This window comes from Melospiza melodia, chromosome 16 (assembly GCF_035770615.1).
Source record: "Melospiza melodia melodia isolate bMelMel2 chromosome 16, bMelMel2.pri, whole genome shotgun sequence".
Classification (NCBI taxonomy): domain Eukaryota; kingdom Metazoa; phylum Chordata; class Aves; order Passeriformes; family Passerellidae; genus Melospiza; species Melospiza melodia.
The window spans coordinates 7,756,675-7,780,547 of NC_086209.1; the positions used below are offsets into that span (position 1 = coordinate 7,756,675).

Sequence of the window (23,873 nt, forward strand, 5' to 3'; positions counted from 1 at the left end):
TTTCTTTAAAAAAAGCATGTCATTGAATTTAATGTTCTGAGAAACCTTATGAACTTCCAATCTATTTTAGCTGTACATTTCAAATTATGCTTATAATTGTGTTTTTATTGAATATGTAAGTTCCTTTCAATTTCTTATTACGCTACACGGATTTCAATATACATTCTAGAAGAATGCACACTGTGGATAGGTGACACTTTTGAGTGTTTTCAAATTGTCACAGTAAAATTGTCACATTTGTTTAATTAGCCAGTAGATCCTACCACATTGATTTGTCAGTGGTGTAATAATTTCTTTGAATTACTGGAAAATCTGACCAAAATGTTTTTTATAATTTTCTTCTTTTTTTTTTTTCCTTAATGAATTTCTCACATTTCTCTTTGATTTAAAATCAGTCATACAGGCACCCAGCCTTGCAGAAGTCAGCTGAAGAAAATGTCAGGTTCTAGTGTTAGAATGAAGATTATTTGATTTCTTCAGGGCCCTGAGGTGTTTGTTGACCGTTGTTCAGAGGCAGGAGGGAAAAGCTGTCTCCAAACAGGAATCTGAAGGTCTGACCCAAGTGCCCAGATTTATTTTAAAACAATCCTCATACCTTGTGTGTTCTACCTGCTCAAAGTGTCCCTGCATGGCCTTCCAGAGCTCCTGGGGCCAGGGCTTGGTGTGGCAGTCATTAGAAACCTGTTATCAACACTCTATAGCTCTTGTTTAAATGTTTTCTCTGTTCCGAAATTTCTGTTCAATGTGTGAGCAAATATTGTTGGGGAGGTGGAAATACCTACTGGTACTTTGCAGGGTGAAACAGGAGCAACAGGAGCCCACAAGGGCATAGCAGACTGGCATGGAAAAAAAATGGGCAGAGTTGTATTCATTGTGTTTGCTGTGGGTTGATAGAGGGGGTTAAAGCATGGACCAAATGTCACCTCTGGAGCCAAGCTAGAAAGTGGCAGGTACTGATCTTCTGTGAGGGATGCTTTGAGATCCTCTGAAGGCATTTATTGCACAAGCATCGAGTGTTAAAAGCCCCTTTGGGCTTTGTAGTCCATTAATTTCTTTGCCATGAGTATATCTTACTAAAGAAAATGTTGTGTACACCAAGGTAGAGTAACCTTTAAAAATGCTCTTCTGAGCTTTAGGATAAAAACACTTCATGTTTGGTTTGTAGGCACATTCCCAGTAGTGACTTATTTTTTTTATTTATTTTTAAATTAAGCCAATTAATCCCTTCCCACTTATTCCAGTATTTTATCATTTCCAGCCTCTCGAGTCCCTAATGTTTTCAACAAGAGGTCTGAACTGCAAGTTATCTGAAAAAGTAATGTACCAATCAAATGAAAACTGGTGCTTAGAATTTTTTTGAAGAGCAGCCCCTTGTCATTCCTGAGTTCAGACAAAAACAAAGAACATAGTTTCAACAGTGAGGCGTTCACTGGAGGCTTCTTACCATAAAAATAGTTATCACTCCTTCTTTTCCTTGGCAATTGAGTCATTGTTTCTTTTAAAAGAGGTTGTCATGATCTCCTCATTACCATTTTTCTTAATATGATAAGTGTAAACTACAAGAAAGCGATCATGTTTGAAAGAATACAGGAGCCCTAAGGAATGTTGCACTAACTGCTTGTGTTCTTTGAAAAGGCTTAGACTGGGAATTTGACTAAATGTATCATTCTGTCTACTTTACAGCAGCATTGTCGTTTTCTAGCATCTTTCACTTACAACACAAGTTACCCTTCAAAAAGAATGCCATGCTATTGCATCCAGCCTTTGTGTGTCTCCAGCAAAGCGAGATCAACAACTCCTTTTGGTAGTTGCTTGAGTATAATAATACATTGCACTTCATACTTTAAAAAAAACCAAAAACCAAACAAACAACAACAACAAAAAAAACCAAACTCCCCCCCCACCATCCTTTGACATGTTTACTCCCGTTCATCTTTGCTTGGTAGCTGGTAGTTGTCAGTGTTTGACACCAGCTGGAGCTGTGTCACTCCAGCGCTGCTTGGAGCTAACCAGGCAGCCATGGCTCTGCTGGGTGGTCTTTTCTTGGGCTTGCTCCAAGTTTGTTCCAAATTGCTCACACAATCCCTGATAAACTATTACTAATGAACACTTTGCTATTCCTTTTGGGCCATCTAGAAGCAGAAAAGACAATACATGTCATCGTCTGGTAATGTAGAGATCCCATGTTTAAATGCTGGAGCACTGAATTTACAGCATTTCAGTGCTATGCCTTTTGTGTCCTATTCATTGATTTTCCTGTGGGAAAAGAAGTAGTGTAGTGCTTTGAGACAGGAAGGTTACGGACTTTGCCCTTTTTCAGCCCTGTTTTTAGGAGTTAGTTTGTTTCAATGTAGTTTGCTGTCAGAAGTTTTTAAAAATGCAGACACAGGAGGCTCTATCAATCTGGTGCACAGTCAGAGCACACTGATTTCAGGCACTGGGACTGCTCTGTGTGGGACCAGGCATCCTCAGCTGTCGTATGTCTTAGTGGCAGTCCTAAGGATTTAACGTTTCCAGCCTCCAACTAGCTTTATAAGAAAGAACATGCTGGGAAATGAGGAATCAAATGTATGCAACAGTGGGAATCTGTCTACCAGAAATACTCTGAAGCCTCCATACCTTAAAGGAGATCAAAAAAGACCTCAGCATGTTTTGGCTTCAGTTTTCTTTACTGTTTAAGCTGGTTTATTTGGATAAGGCTGACATGCCAAAAAAAGTATATGTTGTATCAAAACATCTTCTATAACATACATCCATTTTTTCTACACCTGTTAGCTTAGCAGGGGTGGATCAAAGGAGAGTGTTGGCATGATTTACAGGACACACAGATGCAGGAACAGACCTGCTTCAAGGTGCAAGTGAGGAAAAGGAAATTCAGACTGAAATGTTTGTTCTTTTCTAAAGGCTAAAATTACTATAATAAATGCCAGGTTGCATGAGAGGGTTTCAGGTGTCTGGTTAGGTCTTTCTGTAAGAGAACAGAATTAAAGGTTTGAGCATGAGAGGCCGCAAAGACTCCACCTCTGTGTTACAGATGAGGACGCACAGTGTATTGTATGGCAGGCATCCTAAGCTTTTTAGCTTTACAAAAGAAACCTAGGTGACAAAATTAGAGGAAACAATCATCAGGCTTTGTATATCCAGGGCTTGCTGAATTCTGATCAAGCTGTGCCTGTGTTATCCATACCTTTTGGACACACCCATTGGATTTTTCAGCCCATAATCTCTATTCCAAATTTTCAGACAATATTCAGAAGTTTTACCACTACCCTAGGCATTGCATAAGACAAAATATGAGACAGTTTGTGCCCCACAGAGCATTCATAGTCTCTGAAGTAGGCACTTATGGGAAGATAACCATGCTTCACAGGGGAAAGTGAGTTCTTCATGCATGAAGGGAGAAGCAAGTTCTCAACTGAGACACATGGCAGGGAGAGCATCATATAGCCAAGCAAAAGGAATGGTGAAAAAAGCTTTGTAAGGGCAGGTTTCAGCCTTTCTAGGTGTTCACTATGTCTTCAGCCTCAGACTGCTGGTTTAGCAGCATTACAGTGGAGGTGATGAGACTGTGTAAGAGCAGCATCAAAAACAAATGCTACCCTGGCACACCCCCACAGGAAAACCCTGCTGCAAAACTGCTTGTGTGGTAAGCAGAATAAGAGATTTGGCAGAGTCTTGGTTTGGAAGGCAAAGAAACAGCTTTTGTAAGGACTTCAGTGTGTATTGGACAGCAGTGTGTGGTAGCTTCATTTCTTTGTATTTGATGAGTAACAACTCAGAGTCCAATTTTCATGAAAGCAAATCATGGCTTAAACAAAAGAATTGGGCTTTAAATTTAAATGAGTTGCCTAACTTGGTTTCTTAATTTCCCCTATATGCTGTTTCAGGTAATTAATGCTCCTGTTTTAAGGCCAGAGCTGGTATTTTCTGGCACAAATTAATGCTTTCAAATTCCTCATGATTTTTGGACTCAGTTTCATCATATTGTCAGGATGTAAGTTATAAGCTGGTTACATGGGTCTGAAAATTATTGCACAATATACAACTTACACAGTTTCTGTGCTAAGCTTACAGAACAAGGGGGTTTGTGGTTTAGCAATCTAATTTTGCCTGATATTGAATTTGGAGATTTTATTTTTTCACTATGCTGCCTTAAGTTGCTTCAGAAATTTAATGCATTTTATAATAAATTCCATTGATAAGGTCTTGTCCTGTAACTATATAACACCCTGTTGTACTTGTATGAAAAACCCATGAATTGATTACATCTGGCAATGTAAAGGAGATGATGTAATGTATTGTATAAATGCACACAGTGGAGTGCCTTAGGGTAGGAGTAGTCTTGTTTTGTAACTGTAAATTATAGTTCTGCTCTCTTCTTGGTGTGAACCCTAAGTTTCAGAGAAGAAAACAGGCAATTCAAGACATGCTTTCTTGCTTGTGAAGCTGAGGATGGATGGAACAAATTACCAGATTCCCTTAAACAAGTGCCAGCAATGAATAGTTTCAAAACACAGTTGCTTATTTGCTTGGAGAATGGGTTTTTTGCCAATGTTTTTTAAATTGCTGAGATGAAATTATATGTTGGTATTAGTAACTTTTGAAAGAATTAGCTTTTTATGACTTATTGTGCCTTTGTTTATGCTATACTCTTGCAGTGCCAGGATGTTATGTTGTATTTAACAGTTCAATGCATACTTCCTACCTCGTGGGGCCCTTGTGACAATAAGATGTGCCATCCCTGGGGATGGTTACCAACAAGTATTATTTTGAATAAATAAAATCAGTGGGATATGGCAGTGCATCTCAGTGGGGTTGAGAGGCTGCCAAGAGCAGGAGGCATTGCACTGGACATACTGTCCAAAGCAGGGCTCTGGTTCTGTGTGATGGGCAGCAAAGGCATTAGTTCATTAGTTCAGTTACCAGAGGTACAGCTGGAGGATGCCTTTGACTTCATGAGTTCTAATGTCCATTTTCCACTGAACTCTTAATTCTCTCATCACATAAAACCCATCAAGGAAGCTGTCCCATGTGCTTGCTATAAGGTCCTGCTTCATTTTTTGTCATTTTTTACATTGTGTGATTTTTTTCTGCCAGTTATATTCTGTGAAGTCCCCATGTCCTACATGCACTTTACTCATACTGGGAGTGTAAGCCTGGCAGGAGTAGGGATTCAGATCTCTGGCTCTGTGCAGCTCATCATAATGGTGCTTTATAGTGGGTCCATAGGGGATTGTGCTGCATGCTCCTGAAAATGCTAAGAACACATGAGAAGGTGCTGAAGGGCACAAAACCTGCTTGGTATCGAGCTGAAGGATTGATTGTCCTAGGCAATGTCATACATTCAGGCCAGTTTTTGACCAAATAATCTTCCTGAGGTGGACCCAGAAGAAAACTATCCTGAACCACCTTGGAGAAAAGCATTCACTGTGTTTGACAGAGGAGCCTTGGGGTGAGCTCCTGTATGCACAGCATGGACATTTGGGGCCAGGCCCAGCAGGGAGCTGCATCCTTGCTCAGGGCACACACACTTTTACAGGCTATGCTTTCCTTAGGACTGCAGCAGACTTGTGAAATTGAATCCAGTGTGGGTTCATGTGCTGTGGCTTCATTACTCTCCCCCTGAACAGCCTCTTGAGCTGAGATACCTTCTCACTGTAATGGAGCTTTGTTTTTCTTCACACACACGAGATTGGTTAGAGCAATAAGTGCATCAATCATGATTTACTTTTTTTTTTTTTTATTGTCTTGTAAATGCTCTAAGCAAAGAATATGAGTGTTATTAGTTATAAAAGCTACAGTGTGAGGAAAATATATTGAAAAGTTTGAGATATACAGGAGTCATAGAGTACTGAGAAACTCAACAGAAAAAGAAAATACCCATATTTCTTTGTGGGTTTCCAAATGCTAACAAAGTAGGAAAGGAAAACATATGCTGTAAAATTTATAGTCAACCACAATTGGCTTCTAAAGCAATTTCTATATTCATTTTCACAGAATATAATTTTTGTCTGTCCCCTTCTTGTTAAAATGGAAAGAAATATTAATTTACCATTGGATGATATGGAATGCATCCTATTCCCTAGCTGGCAAAAGGAACTTATTAGTCATCATTGATAAACCCACAGGTGAACACTGTGGTTTAGGCTGTGGTCATAAAAATGGTTGTTTTTTGTGGAATCAACTCTAGTTTCTCAATAATAAACTCAGGCATGTATGCACTGTATTTCCAATTGTCTTTCAAGCAGTTTTTGAGACAGTAACAAGATAAATTGTAGTATGACAAAGACATTATTGTAGATGCCACCACATTGTTCCTCAAAATATATGTGCTGGCACTGGGCACTCGTAATAAATTTGCTAAAACAATTGCATGAGTAAAAGGTTTTCAGCTTTAACATTCATAGCATGAAAAATAGCTTTCTTTGGAGGCCATCACCAAAGTCTTTTATTTTTTTGTTCCTCTTACAAGGAAAAAGGTGTGGTATCCCTTTGATGAGATTTTTTTTAAATGCTGAAACATCATAATCAATGTATATTAATGAATTTATCATGTCCATGTCAATACCAAAAATGTATCAAAATCCCTTCCTAAGGAAGCCTTTGACCCAGTGTAAAGCAGGCCAGATTACTGGTCAGGGTATTTCCAGCTGCTTGTTCAAATTATGCATTCCTTCATAAGGAATATGAATAAAAACAACCCTTAGGTTTATTGTCTTTGTGTTCCTTTAGGCTTCAGTGTCATTTGCTTGTCATTTCCATGTATAAATATATTTCTATATATCCATTCTTTCCTTAGCCTTTCCTCCAAAGCAGAAACAGGCTGAGCTGGTTTTTAATTCAGCGTGCGTCTCACACAGAAAGTGTGGCTGCCCCTCATGCATTACTGGCTTCCCACCAGAGAGAGTTTGATCGGTTTTGTATAAATGCAGAAACCAGAAAGATGCTGTGAAACAAGACAGGCTTTTTACAAAGGTTGCATTGATAAATAGTTAATAAAACATTAATAAATCATTAATAGAGTCTTTAATAAATGGTAAATCACTTGGCTGTATTTATTCCTATCTTTATTCAATCAAGGCAGTAGGTTGCTTAGCACCAGCTGTAACATCAAGTTTGTCATAGCCTTAGAACATCTATTCTTCACATATTATTTTTTTTCTGAATGCAGCTTTAACATGCTGTGTCTCCAAAAACTGTTAAGACAACAGATTTAGCTAAGATTTAAAAGTACTAAAAGTCAGCTAAGATTTAAAAGAGAGGGTCATTTGACAGAGAATATCACAGGTAAGGTCTCTTTAGCAGCAGTGGCCTCAGACTGAATTTATTGCTAGAGATGTGTGTGGGGCCGGTCCTCCTGCTCCACTGGCTGCCCTCTAATGATGTGGGAAAATGTGGGTCCTGAGACTGCCTTTGTGGCCACAGAAAAAAAAAAATGGGATTGTTGCTTTGTTTTCTGCCTCTTTGTGGGGGTATCCAAAAGAGAAGCAGTAAGGGTAGGGCTTGGCCAAACCAGTTGTGATCTATCAAAACTACAGAACAAGAAAAGAGCTGGGAAGGGTCTTAGAAATCTCATCATCTCCTACAGATCCCTGTCCCAGTGCAGGAATCAATTCTGCCTAAGCCATGCCTGACTGATGTGTGCTTATCTGTTCTTAGGGATGTTCTTGCACAGATGGAGTCCATGGAGCCCTCTGAGCAATCTGTTGCAGTGCTGCAGGGTCCTTACCATAAAAGAGCTTTCTCTTACCTCTAACTGGAAGTTTTCTGGCTGCAGTTGAAGTTCATATCCTCCATAAAGCTGGAGAACAGATTATTCTCTCTTTTAGGAACAGCTCTTTCTGTAATTAAAGGCTGTTCTCATGTCTCCCCTCAGTTCTCCCAAGGGAAGTAGCATGAGCCCTGTATCTTGGGAGGCTTCAAATTAGATCAGGCTAAGCAGTTCAGAGCACACTAGGAAGGGAAGCTGCCTCAGTAGGAACGCAGAGTACACAATCCTGCTTCTTTCTTTCCATAATGGCCACTCAGAGCCTGGCTCAGTGCTTTTATCTGTACTTAAAAACACGGTACGCTTTCTTTTGAACGAGAAGGAAATGATGGAAAAATGAAATACAGAGACAGGAAATAAATCTTGAAGGCAGCTATTAATTTTAGGGACTGGTTTTGTAAAGCTATTTACCATCTGCCCCATATCCCCTGTACTCAATTCTCTCTCTGCCCTCTTCCTTAAAAACTTGCAAATTTAAATCCTTCCCCAGTCCTCTCCTTCCATTTAAATCATTATTTGGCCTTGTACCTCTGCATCCCTTGGAAGGTTTGCTTGGGGTATTTGTGTTTTGGGTGATTCATTAGATCATGTCTGCATGTGTCCTTCTTAGTTACTTACCTGAGGGCTTTTATAGCCAAAAAAAAACAGACTAAGCTGAAGAGACAAGCATGTCTAGCTCTAATAAATAAAACACATGGAGTCAATTAAAACAATGTTTAAATAATTTTCAGAAAGGAGGATGCTTGATGTTACTACATCAGAAGACCACAGTGACTTTTAAGCCAAGAAAGAGTGCAGGTTTACTTTCTCATTTAGTCTTCAGGTCTATAAAAAAATGCATGCTTCTATAGCAGTCATCTACGCACTCCAACAGTTAACATGATTTTGGAATTATTTTAAGTCCAAACCATGTTAAAATAAATCCTAACTCAATTTTGTGGGATTACTTTGTTTCCATTAAATTCCTCTTTAAAGTGTTTCATATGCTTGCTTTTATTATTTTTACTTCCAGGAATTTCTAAATACTTCCAAATTTGGATTGATTAAAGTCTTTTAACTTTTCCTGGAAAAAAACATGAATTTAATTCCCTGTCTATTTTCTCAGGTATTTACAAACTGAGGTGGTTACAGACACGTCTTAATGGGTGTATACACAACACACACCATCTGTGTGGCTCTTTATAGTCTTAACATATTAGAAGGTGAATACATCAGATTTCACAAGCTAAACAAAATAGAGCTTAGCAAGTACTTAAAGATGAGGGATCTCCAGAAGAAATTGGGGCACAAGGAAGAATGTGAAGTCATGTGGATGATTAAACAAATGACATCTTTTCTCCTGATGCTGTAGAGTAACCTGTCTGTGCTGAAGGAACGGAGCAGGAGCGAGCTAAGCAGCCACATCTCCACAAGGTGTGGGGTTGGGATTTTGACCCTTCCCTGGCAAAGTGCAGTGCCATTTGTGCATGTCCTTCTGTAGCTGAGCTCTGTGTGCCTGGAACATGCAGCTCTATGGTGGTCAGTATGGGGTTGCTGCCCAGACATTTTTCAGTGACATTTTTCAGATTAATGAACTCAAAACTTTCTCTACCACCACTCAAGGTTCTTTGGTCAGCAGGGCTCTGGCACCTGTCTGTAGGTAGATGTAGGTCTGTTTCTTTAGCTAGATATATACTTTCTCCCTCCTTCCATACACAGTGTTGGTTTATATGGTTTATATGAGCTTTGAATGTTTGTGTTACACATGTGTGATACTATCTGGAATTTTCTATCCTATAAATTTCATTGTAGTGAGAATTGAAGTGAAATGCTTCCATCTAGCTAGGTTGTACCTTTGTAAGAGGTTTTGGTGCTCATGAGGTCACTCTGTAAACACAGAGATTGGATAGTCCTAACATCAGTGGAGGCAGAATTTCTTACCTTGTAATTGAATTTCCTCAGATAATAGCAGACTCCTTTTCCCACTGTTTTATATTCACGTGTCCCTAATAGGGAGATGACTAGGTTTGCTTACACTTCAGCCTGCCAAGTAGGTGGGCAGTGGATACTACATGTGTTTTGACAGGCAATATTCTGAAATGTTTGGTGGCATCACCTCCCCATGAATCCCAGGCTCTCTGTGCATTTTCTGTGTGGGCAGGAAGAGACTGAGATCAAGCCTATAATTGTAGTTCTAGAATATTCTTCATTTCTGCCTTCAGTCAGAATGCCTGGCCCTCTTTTAATTATGTGATATATTCTCTGTTTCATCATTTTGTTATGAAGAGATTTGCCACAAAGCAACCTCCATGGCACAGGCTTTGGCCAAGGCATGCAGGATTTGGATTATATTATTTTATTTGAGTGGTTGTCATGTTACCTACAGAAACTGGTCTGTTTATAAGCTTCATTGTGACTAGCCCTGGGTTTGACCAGTGTGTAATAGCAGCTGGGAAGTGTACTTTACTGCAGTCAGGCCATTGTACATAACATTTCTGAGATTGGATGCTCTTCTGCTCTTTGCCTCCCTTGTCTCAAGAAAGAATTCTTTCTGAGCTTTTAAGTCAAAGAAAAACAACCAAGAAAAAGATGCAACAGAATGCCAGAGAAAACCATTACTGCCTCTCTGGATATTTATTAAATTAAAAACAAAGATAAGCAAGAAAGAAGCGGTGTCTCCATAAAGCACACTCATTAGAAGGGCATTTACAAGCTCTGCCTAAGCCAGCACTTGTGCAGTTCCTTGGTTTTAGTGATTTTCCCCCTTCTCCAATGGGCACAAACCCCAGTGTGCTCCTGTCAGGCTTGCTGGGGAGCAGCTCCCTGCACAGGGAAGGAGTGGGTGTGTGCTGCTCTTCTGCTGGGGCTTGGTAGCCATGGGCACCCAGGTTGTGTCTTTAAAGATAATTGGGACATGAGTGTTCAAATGATGAATAAACACACTGAAAGAAAATGGATGGGTTTTGCTTAGATGGTCTGGTAGGCAGGTTTCACTGGATTCACCTGATTTCTCAGTCCCTCATTTTAAAGTGGAATCAGTAGCTCTGAGGCTGTGACATTGCTAATCACAGCAAGAGCCTATGGCCAGTGCCACAAGAAGCTGCTGTGGTGCTGTCCCTGCTCTCTGCTTCACCGGCATTTATGCTGCAGGCCCATTCCAGATGTTTCTAGACCTGCCTCTTGTTTCTTTTGCCACTCTGCAGTCTGGAATAGGGCTGCATCTTGCCACCATGCACTCCCCTGCAGGGTTGCACCCAGTGCTGGACAGGAGGGTCCCTTCCTGCCTGGGCTTTGCAGGCAGAACCACCCTGCTCTATTCATACAGCCTGGCAGGCTGACCACAGAGGAGCCAGTTGCCCTTTGATGTATGGATGGTCACAATTTTCAAGAGTAAAACCTGTCCTCACTCTCATTCTGAGTCCTGCCTGTGGAGTTGTTTAAGTGTTCATCTGTGACCCAAGGGTGTGAGGTGGTGGGGTGGATTCCTTGAGCAATTGCCTCTCCAGTCTCAGTGGAGCAGATGGGACCATTTTTAGCTCTCTTTCTTCTCTGTGTACATGAATTTGTTTTCTAATCTTTTTCTTTTTTCCCTAGGAGATGACCCATTCCTGGCCTCCTCCTCTCACTGCTATTCACACTCCGGGCAAGGCTGAGCAGAGCAAGTTTTCTATCCCAAGCAAGGTACAAGTGGGCTGTTACCAGTGACCTGATTAGCATTCTGTTTTGTTCTGTTCTGTTGAGTGATCTTTGCTGGAGAGTTTATTTTTTGTAATTGGTCCCACTTAAAAAAAATTCTGATACTATTTTTAGTTGGAAATTCCCAATCAGACTGTTGCTACTAGTAGAACTGGTTATTTAAAGCTGCAGAAGACCCAGTGGAAGCAAAGTGAACTTTTTATCTCTGTTGTTATGGGAGTCTTTCTATGTCAAGTAAAATATATTTTGTTTGGTTTTCTTCCATTATTAATTGTGCAATGAAAAGGTTTGAAATGGACATTTTTTCTCACTTGCTGATTGATTGCATGGTGAGGTTTGGCTGCATAGTCAAGTTATGGTGACTGAAAGATCACCATGTGAAGAGCATGATGGCATGTGTCTGTGTCACACCCCAGAGGGAGGCACAGAGTCCAGGCACAGCTGCCTAGAGAGTGCCTCTTGCTCATGTAATCCACACCAAGTTGTTAAATTGAATGATCTGAAGATGCCCTTGGCCCGCATTGCTTTGTTGCCTTCTGGCTGTGATTCCAGTAGCACTGCTAGAAATCAGGCTCATTCATACCTGGGACAGGTTCTGCCAGAGGTATCCTGTGCTGGGACTTGAAAACCTGAGCTGATGATGTTTGGGGAAGAAGAGAACTTCCCCAGGGTGGGAAATTTATACCATTCTGTCATGGAGCTACATAAAAGTTTCTTTCCAATGGCAGGATCTTGAAAAATATCTTATTAAACTGGTACTGCTTAACATTTTAGTTCAAGCAATCATATCCTGATTTAGAAGCTGGAATGTGATTTTGCTCTTACTGATTTCCCCTGTCTGAAATATAGCCACCATACTTAGTTGGAAAAAATTAAATTAGCAATATCTGTGGCTTCTTAAACAAAACCCAAGCCAGTGCCCAGAATGTCTTATTTTAATGGAATGTGATTGTTACTGCCCTAGCACTGCCACTTTCACTGCACTTTCCTGCAGGACTCAAACCAGTCTCTGAACGGCTCATCAGAAACAGACCACTAAATTAAGAGATGATATAAATTAAAAAAAAAAAAACCAAAAAAAAAAAAAAAAAACCAAAAAAAAAAAAAAAAAACCAGCTTCCAGCAGGTAAAAACCTGTATTGACACAATTCACCTTAAAGGGTTCAACTGACACTATCTCCATTGGTAGCAGTATAAGCAGAGGTTCAGAGAAGCTAAGATTTTGGATTTGCTTTTCTGTTTCTATCAATTTGGCTTTGAACTTTGAAGATCCACATCAAAGTTAATTTCTGGGCACATTAAATGTTGATCCTAAAATTCTTGACCATATCACTTCAATACAAAATATAAATTAGATTTTTTTTGAGCTAGCATTGCAGGAAATAGGCAAGCACATAAATGTTTTCATGTTTGCTAGTCTTACTTTAGAAAATACAACAGAAATGTCTCTGGAGAACATCACTTTAAATCAATTATGGCTAGCCAAATTATGCATCTAGGACATAATATGGCTAGGCTGTGCAGCCATATAAACTGTTAGAAGTTTTCAATTTAGCTATTAAAATAAAGGTATCCTCATGAGAAACATACATTTTAAAAGTGTGATAAAAGAGGTGGAGCTTATCAAAACAACTTATCCCTTTGACATTCAAATTTAAAGTGCCATGTTTACTCTTAGGGCATTATTTACTTCACAAGGGACTGACTGACAGCACAATATAATATTAGGAACTAATAATGCCCTAAGAGGAAGTGCAATGAGGGCTTTAATGACTTTAACATCCTACAGAACTAACACTTCCAGCAAAGTAGTGCCTGGCTGTAGGATGAGGTTGTAAATAATACCTTAATTTCAACTGATCAAACTCAGCTTGGAAGGAAAGCTGATGACAATCACTGTGGACTACAGAGCCTAGAGAAAAACTAAGCCAGAAAACACTGTGACATTAAAGAAACAGTTATTGTGAACCAACAAGAATCCTGGCATTAGCATGCTCAGTGTTGCAAGCCAGACTCTTTGCTGGTTTTAAGTTGTTGTACTTCCATTGATTGCATTGGATTTGGACCAGTTTCCATCAGGTGAAGATCTACTTCCCATGTCTTTATCAAATCCCATGTGTCACAGTCCAAATAAAAACAGTGACTACCAATAAAAGGTTACTGTAGTTCCAGGCAGTGAGATCAAACAGCAGAAAGGCAATGGCACTGACTTTAATGCATAGCTGCAATCATGCTGTGTTCTAAATTGTACATCCTGCATGGCTCCTGCACACGTCCCTGGCCAAGCCTGGGGAAGGCAGGGGCTGCTGTGGGTGTAAATCTGTGAGGTGTCTCCATAAAGGGGGGTGCAGATTTACAGCAGCTGAGGACATGCTCCTGCCTGAGCTCTGAAGGGTCCCTCAGTGGTGTTCTGTCTCCACAGTTAATGCTTTTTTTAAACTAATGTCACTGGTGCTGCCTTAACAATGCTGAGATCCCTTCCCTGTTGGTGTGGTGCCAGTGCCCTTGATCTAGCAAGCCAAGATATATCTTACCTTCTTCATCTTATTTAACTAATGCTGACATTTTGTGTGTTCTTCTTTGTAGGACTCCCAACATCTGACCTCAGGATACAATGTACAAAGTAGGTCTTTATCATCCTAGTCCTAACAGTCAGGGTTGGGTATCTTTTTTTGTCTGCTTAACATCATTAAAACAAAGGCTAAAAAATTAATTTCTGTGGTGCTAAAGCAGATCAGTTCCATTTTTTATTACATGTTATGCATTGTGGCATGTTGTGAAACCGAGTATAATTAGATGGGCTGACAGCTTTGGGTGCATTTTAATTCTACAGTAATCTTTTGACATTTGAAAATGTGTTTCCTTTGTTTGCAGAGTGGAGTGATCCAGCAGGGAAAGTTGCAACTAAGTCAGTGCCACAAAAGTCGTAAGTATTATTATTTCCAGCTTTAAATCTCATTTTAAATTTATCATAAAGCATGAGCTTATTTCTCCAAAGGTAACTAAAACCTAGCTCTGCTCATAATCTTGTCCGGGTGTTCAGGTGTTCTCTGTAGTCCTTAAAAATTAGCCATAAACCAGTTTTATGTTTCCAGTGCTTATTACTGTTTCTTCTTTTTAAGCATTAGCTAACAGAGGTATGTGTGAAAGATGAGTTTATTAAGCAGAAATAATGCTGATTTTAGTTCTACAGCTTGCCAAAATTAAATCACTTTTATGCTTCTCTCATCAGATACTAAGCCTCTTACAATAGAAAATGCAACCCAATGAACAGATGATGCAGGAATTTTTACATTCATACAGTGAGAGTAAAACACATCATACAGAATGATTCTGCTAGCTGGTGTTGAAAAGCAGGTCTTGAGTTTCATACACTTTGAAACAGCTGAAAATCACAGATGATCTATAAATGTGACATTTGAAAATTGTGAAAGAACTAATTCTCCATTGTGTTAAACCATTTTTCTTTGGTGCTTCTCTAGTGTAAGGCTGCAGTAGTGTAGCAGTGAGTGGAGAATGAATTGTTTTTTACTTTTATCCCAGGTTCTCTAATTTGCAAACAGGAGCTGAATAGCAACTTAGAACAGTAGGCTATTGTTTTATACTTATGAAAATGTATAGGTCTGATTTCAGTTCAGAGCTGCTGGGTTTTTTAGTGTTAAGTGTTCTAAAGTACTGAATGCAGAACTGCACTAGCTTAACTGACAGTTGTGTAAATACAGTATGTTCATTTAAAATTACTTCAGAATTATTCTAGTGGTTGCCCTTAATCTACTAAAGACACAATTTTAAAAATCCCTATAGAGGAAGAAAAATCAATGTGGAAATATCTAGGCAAGTTTTAAAAATGAATTTAAATATACTGATTTTTAGTGCAAGTTTGTGTATACAAAAGGGCTTTTTGGAGTTCAGTGATGTGTCTGTGGGTGGGTGGGGGTACAGGACTAGTGTAGAAGTGGGTGCTGAATCTGTTGATGTACTTAGCAGGCTCTGAAGGTCCAGTTCTTTGCTCATAAACTCAAGTCATGGAAGTGCTCATTCAAATACAGTTGGTTGAGTAAACCTTCACAAAATTGTGGCTCAGCAAATGATCAAATTTTAAAATTAATTAGGTTTTTTAAGATTAAATGAGAATTGGAGAGGAATGCTAATGATATTTAGATGAATTTGCATGAATAGCATTTATTTCTTAAACTTAGTAACAAATTAATTTTTACCCTTTGCTGTTTGGCTTCCAGTAATGACTTGGTTTTTTGTGAAGACTCTAGCCAACTCTACCCACAGTTCTTGGTAACAGGATGGGTGCATTCATGTTTCAGAACATCAAAGGGATCCAAATCTAGCATCAAGCACTTTCCATAATAAAAGAAAAAATGGAAAAAAATATTATTGCATCTTAAAATTATTTTTCTATAAAAGCAAATGTATTTGGATTCCACTGTGAAAAATATTTTAGTGAGTGTACCATAAAATACAATATTTCAATAGTTTGTAACCAACAGTAATAGACTTGTCAATCATGGTTTATAGTTATAAGCCGAATTTCAAAAGAACAGTGCTTCAGAGCTCAGTGGTATATAGTGCATTTAATGGGACCAAAGCTCTCTATAGGAAGCCTGATATAAAACCCGAAGACACTGAGTACATTTTATGAACCAGTTGTTCTCTGTTCTGCTGCTTGATCTAAAGTTCCAGTACTATCAATCAGATTTCTGCTGCAATGAACTGCCTTCTTACGGTAGGTGATAGATTTTACACATGAGAGATCAGAGCTGCAATAAAGCTACTTTTATTTTTAGCTTCCAAATGAAGATCAGCTAACCCATTACTATCACTTTTTCTCTTTTACTGCAGAAAAATTGTTAAGGCAGCTTCTAAGAATTTCCACAGGGCTTTGGGAGGTTAGAAGGCAGTCCACTGTGAGGCTTGGAATTACGAGGCCAATGTGTTTCTTTAGATCTGTGTGTGCAGTTACCAGCACCTTCATGGGGAATTGCAGTACTTGAGCACATAATGAAATTAAAGCAGGAGTGGGACAGAAAGACGTAATGGTATCAAGGAGAGCTGGATAGTGCAGTCCAAACAAACCCTGAGAGGTAGGCAGCTCCTGCAGTCATTGTGTATTTTAATGATAGAGTGTTTATCAGATTGCAGTTGTATAAAGGAGGATTTAGTCTCTCCAACGCTGGTGGGTTTTGGGGATATTGCAGTGTATGAGTGAAATGACAGCCCAGCTTATCCCCAGTAACATCTGTTGCTGTGCTCTCAGCCACACACTATGGTCTCACTGACTTCAAAACTCTATCCCCCACCAATTACATATTTTGTCAATAGGATCTGCCATCCATATTTCAGTTTGATCAAATCTGGCTGAATTTGACTCTGTTCATCTGTATGTTTTGTTAGAGTCCATTTAACCAAGATACGTTTCTAGCTGTAAGCTAACTTTTTTAAGTTCATGTGCAATTTAAGTGAAACTTAAATTATCTTTTCCATTTACATTGGTCCTAGTGACAGTCCTTAAATTCCACTGGCATTGTTAGAGATCCAAAGGAGTTGGTAATAATGTGTTTGGATTCACCATATTGCTGAGTTACACCATGACTACTTGAGGGGTGAATGCAGCACAGAGATACTTTACCTTCATGATGCTGCATCCTGCTCCAGCAGCCAAGCTGTCTGTGTGTCATTGCAGGGTTCAGGTATAGGGACATTGGGGTCATAGAAGATCAGACCAAAGGGATTTATGATTTTTGCAAGATAACCTCTCAGGTGCACACTTCTGGGGGAAAAAGAACTGCAAGGTGGATTAATTTACCAGTGTGTTGCTATTGTAGAGGGATGCAAGATGCATGGCATCTTGTCCAAGTAAAGCTTTCTGAAATAAAAATTTCAGCCTTTTTATAATGTTTGTTACATCCACATGCTAAATAAACCCAATCCCCAGTGCAGTGGGTAAAATAGAAGCTAGAATAGTTAGGATTTTTTCTAAATTCTGCACCTATGCCCATGAGAACATGGACTTATAACTAACCTCAGCTTCTAAGTTACACTCAAAAATCTTGAAAACAAAATTTTGAACACTGATGTGCATTCATGTGTGTGTACTGTGGTGCATTTTTACAGCTGAAATCAGGCTATGTAAAACTGCAGCACTTGGTTTCCCTTTTTGTAATTTCAAATTCACTGTAAATCTCCGCTGGGCATTGTGCGGTCAGTTTTCAGCCAGTCTGCTCTGATTAGTTTATTACGAAGCAGAGTAAGCAGGAAGAGATAAGGTGCAACCAATTGCACTGCAAAGGATTTTCTGTCAGCTTCCATGAATTTGAGGGGACGGACTCAGCTCATGACTTGGGTTTCTGTTATATAATTGCCATTGCAAGTATGTCATCCTCAAACATGCAGTCCTTTTGTTCTGTTTTGGTTGTTAGCATTTGGCCTTTGTCCAGTTGGAATCTACCCAAAACCTTTTTAATCAAGCACATCCTGTGTTTTGAAATCATACTGCAGAGTAGTCTTGGGTAGTTTCCATAAAAGCCTAGCTAAAAAGAAGAATGTAATCATAATGGTATTCTTCCCCTGTCATAAAATTACTTCCTATACTTACTGTATTAATACAGTATTAAAAGGCCCTTCTCATGGGCTCAGTGAACTACCGGAAACCATTAAAAACTTAGAGCAGCACATTTTTATAGATCAGACAAAACCAACTTGTTTTATCTTTATGGGGTTTTTGTTATCCATCATACTTAATGGTACACAACCTGTGTGTGGAGTAGAGAGCAGCAAAATACAGGGAGCTTAAAACTAAAGCAAACAGCTGAAAATCTTTTTGTGATATTTCAGCAAGGATTTTCCTAAGTGTGTTCAGCACAGCTTTCAGTTGGGCCAGGATTTCACTTCACAGTTCCAAAAAAATTCAAATAAATACCAGTACTTTCCTAATCCCAAATATTATCATAATACTTGATGGAAGCGTATTTGAAAATGGAAATGTGCTTCTCGACATCTAAATACTTTTCATAAGTATCTAATAGCTTTTTGGAAGATCTCCTCTGTGTCAGGGACAGCCACCTGGGAACATAGAAAACAAAATTTGGCAGCATGTGCAAGCTATGAATTAAAGGTAATTCACGGTTTGAAATGAATCAGCGTGAGGTCCTTATGGAGAGTAATCAGACATCAAGAGGATTTTACACCAAGTATTAGATATTGCAACAACAAGTAATGTTGTTATTCAGAACTATTCAGAACATTCAAATCAAGAAGCACTGATGAATTCTTAACCTGGAAAGAAATCAGTTAAAAAAAACCAACAGCAAAAAAAGGGATTCATTCCATCTTCATGAATAATTTCCAAAAATGTACCAGGAACCAAAAATGTAAAATTCATCTCCAACTGGCATAGGAAGCAGATTTATATTTATGTATCAGCTCTCTATCAGTGTTGCAGCCACAATACAGCCCAGGTGTAACACACAGGAGAAGCTGAAATGTTCCTATTACTAATTACAGTTTTTAGCTGACCATAACAAAGCATGAGAGCACCAGTTGAGCCCTCAGTGGTGACAGCCAGCTTTTTGTCACAGCCTACCTTCATGTGGCCAGCCTGAATCATTGCACTGAGTGCTGCCTGGCTGTTAGAAGTAGGAAGTTCCAAAGATATTCCCTCTGGGTAAACTGGGAAAGTCATGACTACCAGGGCCTCTCACTGCCATGTACAAATTATGATAAGTGAAACAACAGTGGCATGTAATTGGAACTCCATTAATCTTTAGAGAGCTCCAGTGCACTATATTAAAGGGACAAATAGCAGATGAAAATAGAAGGGTCTCTTTTGAGAAATGTCACTCATCTTTCATATTTACTGTTTTGTTTTGTAAGCTACAAGTTTTCTTTGAATCCTTATGCCTTGTAAATTCTTGGGTTTGAAGCAATGATAATCAGTCCAGACTGTTGCTTTGTTCCTCACTGCTGCAGGCTTTGCCTTTTGAGCAACATATGAAGTAATTTGGAATGAAGTGTACAAGTGTTTCCTATGGACAGTTGCCTATAGAAGCAAACTTGCAAAATATTTGAGCTGATGTGAAATACGTGAAAATCCAGTGTCATAATTAAAAGCCCTTGATCTTTGAAGATAAGCCCATAATTCAAAATAATTTCTAAATTAGGCTTTTAATTTGTTTTCATTATTCAGCTGGCTCACATACAGTTTAACCTCCCTGTCAAAATTAAGTTATTTCCTAATACATTCTTTTCCATGATCTCTTTCTCCTGACATGTTTATAAATCAGTTTAAAAAATTGTGGGAACGGAACTAAATTAATTCTGTGATATTTTGCTGATCAATTTTTAATATTTTTTCTTGCCTATCAGAGGATTCTGCCTTTAAGGCTGCCTGAAATAAGCTAACCCACTACATTCTTGCCAGCATTGCTGATTGTGACTCAAGTGAGCACTGAACCATTTGAATTTCCTCTGATACTGTATAACCCCCCATTAAAAATTCAACATTTATTTGCCCTAACTAACGAGTAGCAGTTGAAATACTTTGTTCTGAAGCAGGATGCACTCCTGTGTCAGTGCCAAGTGCATGCAGTCACTGAACTGCGACCACTGAAATGTCAGCATTAATAGAGAGAGGTAAACGACGCACAGTAACATGTTTGGATTCCTGATGTATTTCCCTGTCTGCTACATATCATTTCCCATTTTGGAAAGTGGTTAGACTGCAAATCTGCCACAGGTTTCCCTGTATTTGAAGAGCTTTTTCACAGGCAGCAGCATATGTTGCGCCTTTATGGCTTAAGGCCAGTCTCAAACTGACCTCCCAATTTACATTTCTGTGGGATGGAGTCACTTCCGAACTTCAGTGCAACTTCAAACATTCATTTTGAAAAACAAATGCACTCAGTAAATCTGAACATTTAAATCAGGGTAGAGCAGAGGAAGCCACCACACTCAGTCCCTCTCCCACCATTTGTTTTGTGACCCGTACTTGCTGATAAAAGACGTACAAATGAACTTCTTGCTTGGCTTTCTGGCTCCCATAATTTGGACCTCACTATGTTCCCTTTGTCTTAACTCTGACCTGTCAGTAAATTTCTGGTCCAGAGCCAAGCCATTTTTCTGCCTGTTTTTTTTTCTTCCTGATGCCCTTTGCTCCAGTCCCTTTCATTCTTCCTGTCATGGCTTAGACTTCAGTAGCCTGAGACAGAGAAAATTGTCACCGATATTCCTCTGAACCAGGCTGCAGAATAGCCATAATCGGAAATGGGTGGTAAATTTGAGAGAAGAATGGACTTTGCCAGGAAGCTTGGCATTCATAATACCAGAGTGGTCTTGAAACTCCCAATTTGTGTCCTAAATACCCTAGGTAAGACTAACAGCCACTTTTCCTAATATACCAACTTAATCCTTTGCATCTTTCCTCTGAATCCCTCTGACAACCCCAATAATCCACCACATTTTTCTCAGCTTCACAGTCTCTATCCAGAGGAACTTCTATTGCTACCATTATCCTTTGGGCAGAGGGCTCAGCAGGGCTCCAAAGCCTATCAATTTTCTGGCCAGAAGGCTTATTTTTTATGAAGTGAAGTTCTCACAACACCCCACGGGGCAAGGCCACGATCACTGCATTATGCTCTGTCTTGGATAGCCCTTGGAGCCACAGACTCAGAATGGTTGTACCTTACAAATACATCCTCCCGAACGATAAAAAAGGAAAATATTCCCCACTGCTGGGCTAATTATTGCTTTAAATTCCCAGAGGAAGAGCTGCTTCGCTCACTTGTGTCCATACATCTCAGAAAATTCGTTTTGAGACTTTCCTAATGCTGCAAATGCAGCTTTCCAAGAAAATGTAGCCCAGGAGGAGGAGGGAGATGTCTATAGCCTTACTTCAGTAGGTACAAAGCAATTGTTTAATTAATATCCATCTTGTGGAAACACAGGAGGAAGTGATTTAGCTGTAACGAAATTGTCCCTTACTGGAAAATCTTGTTTATTCAAAATGCTTCACAAAAAGATCCTTACAGGTTTTGAAAGAAAGATGTTGATTCATCTACCTCATATTGTCAGGGAAGATGTAAGTGCAGCTGTCAGGCTCATCTGAGCCTGCAGAAGCAGTAAATGCCTGCAGTAATGAGGGGATTGCTTTCACAGCTATTTACCTGTTAGACTCCACTAAGTATTTGCTTTTTGGGTGTCCCTGCTTACTTAAATGCACGCAACTGTGTTTTAAGGACATAGATATGATTTTTTTGCAGAGAGAGGAATGTGAATCAGTGCTGCCCATATTTGATTTAGCATGAATTTCAATAGTTCCAGACAAATTCAGAAGCCCATACAAATTATAGAGCTTCAAGTCTGGCTGTGTGCTAGACTGGAATTTTTTGTTAGGTCAGACCTTTATCTCAGCTTCTTTTTGTGGCTCCTTATGGGGAGATTGAAGAGGAACTGAAACTGGTGACCTGTCTTGACCTTTAGTACTGGATTAAAATTCCAACTTGCTGCCATGGCAACGGGCCTTGAAAATTAGATCCTGACAGAAGCAGGGAGAAACTTAAAACTGCAACTGCTGCACTGAACTGAGGAAAGGTTGCTTACAAATGTCAGTGACAGGCTCTTAATTGAAATAATTTGCCTTTCCCAATACCAAAAAGAAGAAAAAAAAAAAAAAAAACAACAAGGAAGAGAGAAATGAAAGGCAAAAACCAAACAAACAAGCAAAACCCCCCAAAAATTGTGACTTGATTGTGATTTTTTTTTTTAGGCAAAAATCTATTGCAATTCAGAGCTCATGCTGCTGAATCCAGCAGACTGTGACATTTGAGGCGGCAGCAAGAGAACCTGCATGGTGACAAGGGAGCCAGACATACACTTGCAAAGGTCTGAACCCCCCAGACCAGACTGGCAGCAGGGGCCAGACAGTGGCCAGTGTTAAATCACAGGTTAACTTTCTATTTTCTTCTCCTTTAACCTGACACAAGGGATCAAAAGAGACATCACAGTGTCTCCTCTGATTCCAAGGATCCATGCAATTATCTGTTCTGTAGATGGAAAGGGATAAACATAAGCTAGATAGTGCTATTTCAGATCAAGTGTGATAAAAGTTACTCATTTTCCAATCTAATCAATGCAATAGTCAGAGGGAGATAATAGTGCAAGTCCTTCACTGCCTAAGGAGGTTAAGTTGGTTTTTTCCCCATGGAGAGCAGAATGCAGCAGTAGCCTGAAGGGAGAAGGTGCTGAGGGTCACCTAAAGGATTTCCTGCTCTTTTTCCCTTTATCTGGGAATACCCCTCATCCCAAAATCAAACAATGTTGCAGATCAGTTTGCAGCACAATCTCCTGTAAACCTGTGGCTTTCCTCACTCTCCCCACGGTCCTGAGGATGCTCTGAGGGCCCTGCTCAGTTTCCCAAGGTCACAATGGTGCAGAACAAGCCCCCATCACACAGGGGAATGCTGCATCTGGCAGCAGCTAGGAATATCTTTCTGGAGTCCTGGTAGGGATTGCTGGCTTCTTGGGGGGGGGAAAAAAACCCAAAAAACCAACCACCAAAAACCATAAAAATGTAGGCTTTACATATCAGAAAAAGGATGTTTCTTAATGGACAATGTTTCTTAATGGACAAATGGAGTTGAATTGGATTAGCTGTTGTGTAGAGTTAGATAACTGCTGTGGAAGCAGAGTAGTATCATGTAGACCTAGGTGCAAATTTAACAGCTATGGCTAAAATTGTGGAGGACATTGTTTTGCCAAAGCTTAGTGTCCAATTCCCAAGGCCATGTTTGGAGTCTAAATTCAAGCAGAAGGCATGGAAAAATACTACTTTTGGTTTTTTTAATACTGTACTGCCCAAGTACTGGATTTGTTAATGTTTGGTGTAGTTTAGAATTATAGGACCAGAGGAAATGTTGCAGATGTTTACAAATACAAAATTTTGCTTAATGGGGTTTGTATTGTTCCTTGCATGGTTTAGAGAAATGTTTATCACTAATAGTGTCCATTATCCAGGCAGATAAACATTAAGCAAGTGCAGGTTGCATTGAAATAGTGCATTATATTGTCTTAACAAATAATGTAAGATTGTCTTAACAAACCCCCCATTTCTGGAGTAGACACTTGATACGCAGTAAAAAGCAAGTGAGTAGATGAGCAGTTTTCCTGCAAAGGAAAATAAAAGCCACTTAACATTTCTCAGGCTCTGAGTTATGTGCTTCAGACAGATAAAAATAGAGGCCATTATTTGAAATTTGAAGTGTCGAATTAATTCCTAGAGTAAGTTAGTTACTTCAGAGGACTTGCTGTCAGAGATGAATTTGTCCCATCCAGCTCTACACTTGCCACAGTTATCATTTCCTGCAAAACACCACTAATTCTGCCTTAATTACTGTCAGACTGGACTATGGAGCCCTGGAGTATC

The 23,873-nt window shown here is 39.4% G+C and overlaps 1 protein-coding gene across 5 annotated transcripts in view; it reads left to right on the forward strand.

Annotated features, from left to right (window-relative positions):
- AFF2 (ALF transcription elongation factor 2) overlaps positions 1-23,873 on the forward strand; it is a 325,500-nt gene that overhangs the window by 186,418 nt on the left and 115,209 nt on the right. For all 5 annotated transcript variants that reach the window (XM_063170495.1, XM_063170500.1, XM_063170497.1 and 2 more), the window contains exons 5-7: positions 11,342-11,428; positions 14,030-14,066; positions 14,318-14,369. In XM_063170495.1, coding sequence (XP_063026565.1) covers positions 11,342-11,428; positions 14,030-14,066; positions 14,318-14,369 — 176 coding nt within the window. The remainder of the gene's footprint in view (positions 1-11,341; positions 11,429-14,029; positions 14,067-14,317; positions 14,370-23,873) is intronic.